Source organism: Rhodamnia argentea, chromosome 5 (genome assembly GCF_020921035.1).
Source record: "Rhodamnia argentea isolate NSW1041297 chromosome 5, ASM2092103v1, whole genome shotgun sequence".
Taxonomy (NCBI): domain Eukaryota; kingdom Viridiplantae; phylum Streptophyta; class Magnoliopsida; order Myrtales; family Myrtaceae; genus Rhodamnia; species Rhodamnia argentea.
Window position 1 is genome coordinate 28726050 of NC_063154.1, and position 8424 is coordinate 28734473.

General features: G+C 37.9%; 1 protein-coding gene across 1 annotated transcript; it reads left to right on the forward strand.

Moving 5' to 3' along the window:
• Positions 1-7097: 7097 nt before the first annotated feature.
• LOC125315304 (B3 domain-containing protein REM19-like) lies at positions 7098-7941 on the forward strand. The gene is made up of 3 exons (XM_048279756.1): positions 7098-7227; positions 7297-7469; positions 7687-7941. Exons 1-3 carry the CDS (start codon positions 7098-7100, stop codon positions 7939-7941), a joined length of 558 nt encoding a protein of 185 aa, XP_048135713.1.
• The last annotated feature ends 483 nt before the right edge of the window (positions 7942-8424 follow it).

The following is an 8424-nucleotide window of genomic DNA, read 5'->3' on the forward strand; positions in this document are numbered from 1 at the left end:
CTGCTTAAACTATGTTCTGTTTAGATAATCAGATCAAAGAAAGCAAACCTTTCTGCTGCATGTAAATTTTTTTTTTTTTTGGGTTGAAAGCTGCAAGCAATTGAATGGTGATGCATTCTGACGTTCTCTGGAGACCAGTGAAATTCCGGTTACATGTGTATTTATTCGACAAACTATAAATCGAAGAAAGAGAACAATGCAGGGTCTCTACAAAAGTTTGAGTCCACCTATATATCTAATTGCTTTCACCCAATTCTCTTCTTCCAACCAATTGTCCCCAGATGCTCGCCGTTGCTGGAGCAGCTTTGTGAAGGAAGCTTCTTTAAGGAAGGAGACCCTGTGTGTTTGAGCACTATCGTGTTTAATTTCATCATCTTCAAGAACCCTTGCACAAAATGATTTTACTCTTCTAACAGCAGAGAAAGCATCACAAGTACATTTTTAGTGCTGAAGAAGTTCAGAATTTCCATTGTGAATCTCTGCTTTAGCTTTTTCTGAGACTGAGCACAGTTTTTGCAGTGATAGACGGGACAATCTTGTGTTTCTCGATGCTTTTTCCTTCGGTGAGACTAATGTGACTGTGAACACCACATTAGGATGCTCCATATATGGATTCCATACAAGTCGCTGCTCATTACTGGGATCTCTTCATTGCAGATTGAAAACATCAAATAGCAGTCTTGTGTTCATCATACAGGTCATAGTGGACACTAAAAAATGGTCAACTTTTGGTTATTAGAGATAAGTGACAAGCCGAGTCGATAAACAGTTTGGTCTGAACAATCGACAACTCTCTGACAAAGTTATTGACACAAAACGTCAATTATCAATGACCAAAAGTTGGAACTCGAAGGGAATAATGATGAATTGACGACGAAACATAACAACTGAGTGGTTATTTTACAACTTCTTATTGATACGTGTTGCTTGATAATAGGAGATTGTAGAATAAAATCTCATAAAAGTACTCACACTCAAAATAATCTGTCCATCGATACACATGCCACGCGCATGAGGGATTGATACATGTGCTAGACACATGAAGAGCAAGTGTCCTGACAGCATCGAGACATGAAGAAGTCATGTGCAGAACACGTGAGGATTCCAATAAGTATTGTCAATGAGTAAACATGAAATGGACTATTAATACCAGGGAAGGATAATGACATGTACCAAGAGTTATTAAAGATGGACAAAATTGTCGAATATCTAAATTCGATCCTATCAATGATGCAAGAAAGTAATGGAAATTCGCACAATATAAGAATTTACGTGGTTCGGCAACGGAAATGTTCCGCCTACCTACGTCCACGGGGAGATGAGATCTGTTTCACTAATAACGTAGAAAAGTGTACAGCCGCTCTTTCTCACACCCTCTCTATATCATAGAGACCTGTTTCGCCCTAAATATATATAGCGAAACCCTACATGGCACAAATTACAAAATTGCCCACATAGCCTGAAATATTTAATTTTCCCATAGAAATCATTCTATAAGCGAACATAAAACGCCTTTGGCGGCTCGAGGGTACTTGCCCCGCGACCCCCGCCGGGGCGGCCCCCCCGGACCCCCGTCTTGTCCGGTCGCAGGAGGCCTTTCGGAACCGCCTCATAATTTCTCGGATAACGGAATACAAGACATCAACCTCAACAGAAATAACTATAAAATTGGTGCCAACAAGGAATGATCCCGCCAAGCATCTGAATATTTTCCAAGAGCGCGCTAGAAAAGGTGGATATTTGCCTTGGAATACATGGTGGAAGAACAGTTATTGATAATTATCTGAATGATAAAACAACTTTCTGAAGATACGAAGAACGTGAGTATAGCCCACATGAACAAAGGAAGAAGAGGATTGAACCTATACAAGCAATGCTAAGGCATGGCAGTTACTTGGGCGTTGGAACAATTCCCCAGAGACTCGGCTCAAAAGGAAGAATTTGGGCACGATTTATCCGACCAGTAAAAGAAAAGGAACGAACCGATACAAAGGAAGTCGGCAGTTACATAAGGGCTTGGTCAAATAGATTCATGGGATATGGTGAACATGGAAGTTGTCAACATGCCAAAAGCTACATTAGTCGAAGAGTAGGTAACTGCTCAATCAATATAAGTACCATCAAGCGTTATATAAAGCCCCCTCGAACAAATCAATAAATTTTATTTTTACTTATCGCAATGCACTTTACTTTCCTTAGTCGTAACTTTCAGATTCTCGCCGTCGAGTCAAAATCCGACATTGATCTTTATCTTAGATTTTGCACCGTCGAGTCGAACTCTGATGTATCATCGAGGCGTATTCAAACTCTGTCATTGAGTCAAACTCTAGCATAGTTTTGGGTGCGTTTGATTCGCTATTTTTGGGTAGGAGTTGTGCTTGTTAAGTAATTCCATTGAATCATACTCCGGTTTCATCTTATAGATTGTATAGGTTCTCCCAAATTCATGTGTATCGACTTCCTTTGAATTGTGCTTATCGAATCTCTCCATCGAGTCAAATTCTAGTTGGGACCATGTTTGTATAATTTTATTTGAATCTTTGCATATTTTTTGTGTTGATTTTTTTATTATCTAGATTTCTCCTGTCCAAGATCGCCACAAGACCCTTTATCACATTTAAAAGCCGAAAAACAAATTTCGATGAAAGATATTTTATTGCGAAGAAATTCGGGTAAAACAAACCGGAAACAAGATTAGAAAGTTATTTGTTCTTTCAAATTCAGTAACTCTTGTATGCAACATCATACATCACTATCATAGAGAGTTATAGATACCCCATATATCATAAAATCCCCACAATCAATCATGGATTTCAATGTTCTAAATATATCTTTACTTTCCTACATTTACATGGCTGGCCACGATTCATCAAATCTCCATACCTTTAAATTTCTTGTCATTAACTTTTCCGTCCAAAATCAACAAAGGACCCTTCGCAACCTTTATTGATTTATATGGATTCTTCCACATTCTCAAAGAATATTTCATCATTTTTGGTGAAATATCTTGTTGGCACTTTTGGTGAGACACATTTTGTTGATTCGAGGAGAATACAATGCAAGAATCATAAATCAACAAGAGTCCGGCAATGCTGCTGGCAACAACAATCCATTACCACAAACTGGTAATGAGACGACTGCGCATTCCGACACTTCAATCACTAAGAGAGCGGCAGAAGGTAATCAATGTGAGGAAGTTGATCTTCCAATTGCATCTCAATGATGAGTAATTGAGAGAGGCTGCACCAGATGTCAACGTGGTATTAACCATGAGAAGAATACTTGGAAAGCAACCAAATGATATGGCCGACTACATTGTGAGTCATATAACCGATGTACTCAAGTCGACCATCATCAATGTCATAAATGATGCCCTCTCGATGCCAAGATCAACGGGTACATTCCTAGTCTTCTTCATTTATTGATATTTATAATGTTGGTCTGAGTAGTCAACCCCTACAAAAATTATGCAAAGGCTTGAATCTTCTAATCAAAGTCAAAATAATTGAAATAGTCAGGCTAGTGTTGGTCAAAGAAACCTAATTGGTCACAACAATCTGGTAAATCAAACTGGTCGACAGGTTGGTCAATTATTGAACGGTAAAAATGTAAAGTGAGTGGCTCTGGAAAATGTAACGGCAGGTGCCCCATTGATATATCACCCAATGTGAATATTTCTATTCAGCCTAACATGCCAATTGACGTAAGGAAAAATCCTACAAAACCAGCATCACCGCTTAGCGGGCAAAATGGCCCACCAAATCCGCAGTTAAAACTCTGCACGGTTTTTCGAAATAGTACGACAATAATTGGGACTAGACATGAGTGTTATCATACATGTTTGGAGGAAATTGCATTTTGAATGGGACAATAACAAGCTATTTTTAAAAGGTTTCAAAATGCATGACTTTGCCATTTTTATGTGCGAAAATGAACAATCGATTATTGAACACATTGTTCGATTTATAGTCTAGTGTGAGGAAGCATGGACAAATAGTTTTTAATACTTAGGTTATTTTCTTTGTCTTTTCCAAAAGCTAATTTCACTTGGTATATATATTTACCACCTAATTTGTGTGTAATTGGGCAGAGATGAAACAACAATTGCATTCTCAATCTCATAAAATGATACCCCAAAATCGATCGTTGATGTGGCTAGACTTTATTAATATAATAGTTAGTCAATCAGTCAATTTACTGCTTGATTTAAGAAAGGTTAGAAATATATGTCTCATGTCGTTCTCAACAAAAGTACTTACGAATTTGGCTTTTGATGGATTCAAATTCATTCTTAGAGAAAAGTTCGAGGGCCAATGCTTTGCTGATTTATTTCAATTGACAACGAGAGTATCTAAACATGGGCAAATGATTAAAGACAGAGATAAAAGGTCACACGAAGGCTTTACATAACACGTGACTTTAGTAAAAAATTATGAGTCGGATGATGATATTTTTTTTTTTGGGTCGAAAGTCAGATGATGAATTGACCAAGAGGAAAATATTGAACTAGATGTTGCAAATTTTGTGCTTGGCAAGCCTTATGTTTGCTAATACTTAAAGCCTTCCAAAATAAAAGAAAACGAGAATAGATAGGGCTACGGATCTTGAAATTTACTCGTTTGACATTAATAAGTTCATTGAAATTTTTTACTTACCCTTAAAACATGGCCCAATATAATTAAACAAAAGCCAAGTTATTATGAGTAAAGAAGATTCAATAAGCAAAAAAATATTGCAAATGACATTATTCATGGAGTAATAGCACAATTAATTGTACTCTTTTCGAGAAATAAATTCAAGAATAATTTGATAAGGAAAACACAAATTTGGTGATGACAATGGTGCATATAATGAGACTTGATTATCTAATTTAAAAAGAATCGAATGATTGATGAATCATTCAGTTAATTTTGAAAAGGGGCATACGTTAACATAAAAAAATGATCAACTTTTGATTATTATCTACAAGTAACAAATCGAGTTGATAAATAATTTTGTCAAAAAAATCGGCAACGCTCTTATGGAGTCATCGACACCAAACATCATTTATCTATCGGAACCTTCACCAGTCGACGAAGTCGTCGATAGCCATTGCAGATTTTACTTAGTATTGGAACTCGAAGGCAGTAATGATGAATTGACACTGGAACATAATTGCTGGATGGTTATTTCACATCTTCTTATTATAAGTGTTGCTTAATAGTGGGAGATTGCAGAATAATTTCCTGTAGCCACAGATAGGATTAGGAAGCTATTTGTTCTTTTGAATTCAATAGCCATTGTATGTGACCGTTGTATGTAACCGTCTCTAAATAGTTTATAAATACAAAAAGTGTATTCATTTTAAAATCTCCACAATTAATTAGGAAGCTCAAATTTTTTTTCTATATTTATCTTTACTTTTCTACAATTTATCTTTACCTACATTTACATGGGTGGCCCCGATTACTTCCAATCCGGGTACCTTCAAATTTCTTGACATTTACTTTCCTGTCTAAAATTAATAAGAGACCCTTTACAACATCTATTGATTCATTTATATTCTCGAATGATATTTTATCAATCTTTGTGAAGCAATGATGCTCTCTAGTGATCAATACACAAGTAGATTCAGATTGAAGTCTAGTAATCACTATTTGAAATAATCAGAATGAATTTTCAAAGCCAGCATTGGCATTGAAGGAGGAAGTTCCATAAGAGGACTAGTCTTTCACCTTTTCAACTTACCTATTGTGAATGTTACCTAAATATTAGCTGGAAAAAAAAATTAAGTATGATCGCCGTAAAAATGCAGACTCACGGCTAAGGAATTTTCAGAGGCTAAAGTTCTTCTATTGATAGCAGGTATACAATTTGTAATTTCCAATTCTTGTTATAGGAATTACTAGTAAGACTCTCCCAGCAATAATATTTAGTCCGCAGAGGATATGATAGGTTGACTACTTAAACGTGATGGATACTAGTCGAGTTTGAGTGGATTATCTTTTCTTTGGCCTCATGAGATAGTCTGCCCAAATTCGTCAAGAAAAACAATTACCTTTTTGAGTGCCATAACTTTCATACAACACTCGTTTGATTGTCATAATTTTTTTTTTGCTCTTTTTAGTGCTATATCGAAATAAAATCAGTCTTTGTATTTCTAATGCGACATACAAATCTTAGCTTCTTTGGCATTACTCGTAGTATAATTTCTACCAACGACCAAATCGTCCCACTTTAAATTCGTTTGATTCCCAATGTGTTCTCCTTAATGAGCTTCCAAAAGCGTTCAGTTGTCTATTGACTTTTCTTCATCGCAATGATGAGATAAGCCAGCTCTTCTCCATCCTTGACGTCATTAGAGACGGTGAACAGCTTCCCGAAAGGTATCTGTCATCCCAGAAACGAATGTCTTCTCCAATTAAATGCTACATTGAATTAAGTTGGCTCATGTAAAGCCACAGAACTAGGTTCGATTCAGACGTTACTGCCTATTGCACAACTTGTGCTCGAGGGATGACTTCCCGTCTCCGGAGAGACGGTGAACAGGGCGGGCGAAGTTTTGCACAGGAGACACCTCATTTCTTCAAGATCGTACTCTCTCACACCCTTCAAACTGGAAGGCTTGTAAGTTCTTTCTTTAAGAATTCTTTTCTTATGGCTGGTTTACGTGCTTATGATGACTTAATATGTTACAAAACTAGGGTATTCCGAAGAGGTTTGTGAGAAAGTATGGTAAGAATCTTCCCGAAACGGTGCGTTTGAGGGTTCCGGACGGTGGAAGTTGGAGAGTGGAATTGGAAAAATGGGATGATATTGTTTGGTTGGCAAAGGGATGGAAGGAATTTGCGGAGCATTACTCCATCTGTGAGGGCCACTTCTTAGTCTTCAAATACGTAGGGGACTCGGGTTTTCACGTGCTCATATTTGACAAAAGCGCAACGGAAATAGATTATCCGCTAATCGATACTGCCGAATTTGTCCCGCCTAAAACAGAAAACGTTGATGATCACTGTAATCTCTCGGTTATACTTCGAAGTCTAGATGGTTTCTCACTGAAGAGAAAAGAGAAGGATGAATTGCATCTAAAATCATATCATCACAAGCCCTCCAAAGCGATGAAATCGGATTCCGTTAATTTGGTCGATGATGCTACTACTTCACATGCAATTGTGCTCGGATTGGGCTCCGAAACAAAAGGCTTCCGAGCTGATCGAGGAGCGACGCTTTTGCCACAAGATTCGGAAGGTGTGTGCATCTTAGTAATGCATATGTTTTGTGTCATTTTTTCTTATGCTGCCCGCCTGACTAATTCAGGTAGGATGGAAAATTCCAAAGGCAAGGTGAGCCCCGCCATGCTGGCTTCTCTGAGCTCTGCTGCTGAACCTTCGCGGGTAACTACGGCTCTCGAAGCAGCTGGCAAGCACGAGCTGCAGTATCCTTCCTTCACAGTAGTTATCCGGTCACATAATCAATTGAAGGATGGTGTGGTAAGAAAACATCCCAAGATAATGTTGTTCTTATGCGCAAAATTTGGACAGGAATGAAATCAATTATCTTCTCATAATGGACCATCGTTTTCCTACATGGTCCCGGTTTGCCTATGAGATTATAAAATTGTAGTCTCGATAACATTTCTTGAGTTTGTCATCATGCCTTTTATGTTCTTACTTGTAGAACATTTGTTGATCAAAAATCAACTCGCAGACCGTCCCAGGCAGTTTTTTTAAGGGACGCATCAATGGAAGAATGCAAACTGCAACTCTGAAATATACGGACGGATCATGGCCAGTGAAGCTCATGTACTACCCACAACATGGCTCGGGAAAGCTCTCCACCGGTTGGCGCTCATTTCAGAAAGGAACTTCCCTGAAGGAAGGAGATGCCTGCATCTTCGAGCTTGTTAGGATTGATAATATTGAACTCAAAGTCTCCATTTTGAGAAGGAACGTCGAGACTTAGGTGTGAACTTCGCTATCCCTACAGAAAAATCTCTGCTTCGCCAAGTTTTGTTTAGTTAATCTGATCAAAGAAAGCAAGAAATTGAAAGGTGATGTTTTTCCTAATGTTTTTGGGAGACTGGTGAACATTACATGGAAATTGCATCTTCGAAAATTCCAAGTACGTGTCTTAATTCGCAAAGTATAAACCGAACTCGTTCGTAGCGTGGAGAGTTGATCTAACAGAGACGTTAGTGTACTCCTACAAGTAATATCTGTCACCATTGAGGTGGTCACAGAAAAGGAAAGAAATAATGTCTCGCACCAACTCTGTTTTCATGAAAATTGCAATGGTCTCTGGAGATCGATACAAATAGATTCAAGGAAAGGTGAAAAAGGGCTAAATCCTGCACCAACTCTGTTTTCATGAAATATTCAATTGTCTCTAGAGATCAATACATCCAGATTCAAGGAAAGGTGAATAAACATGAATCCCGCCATCCAT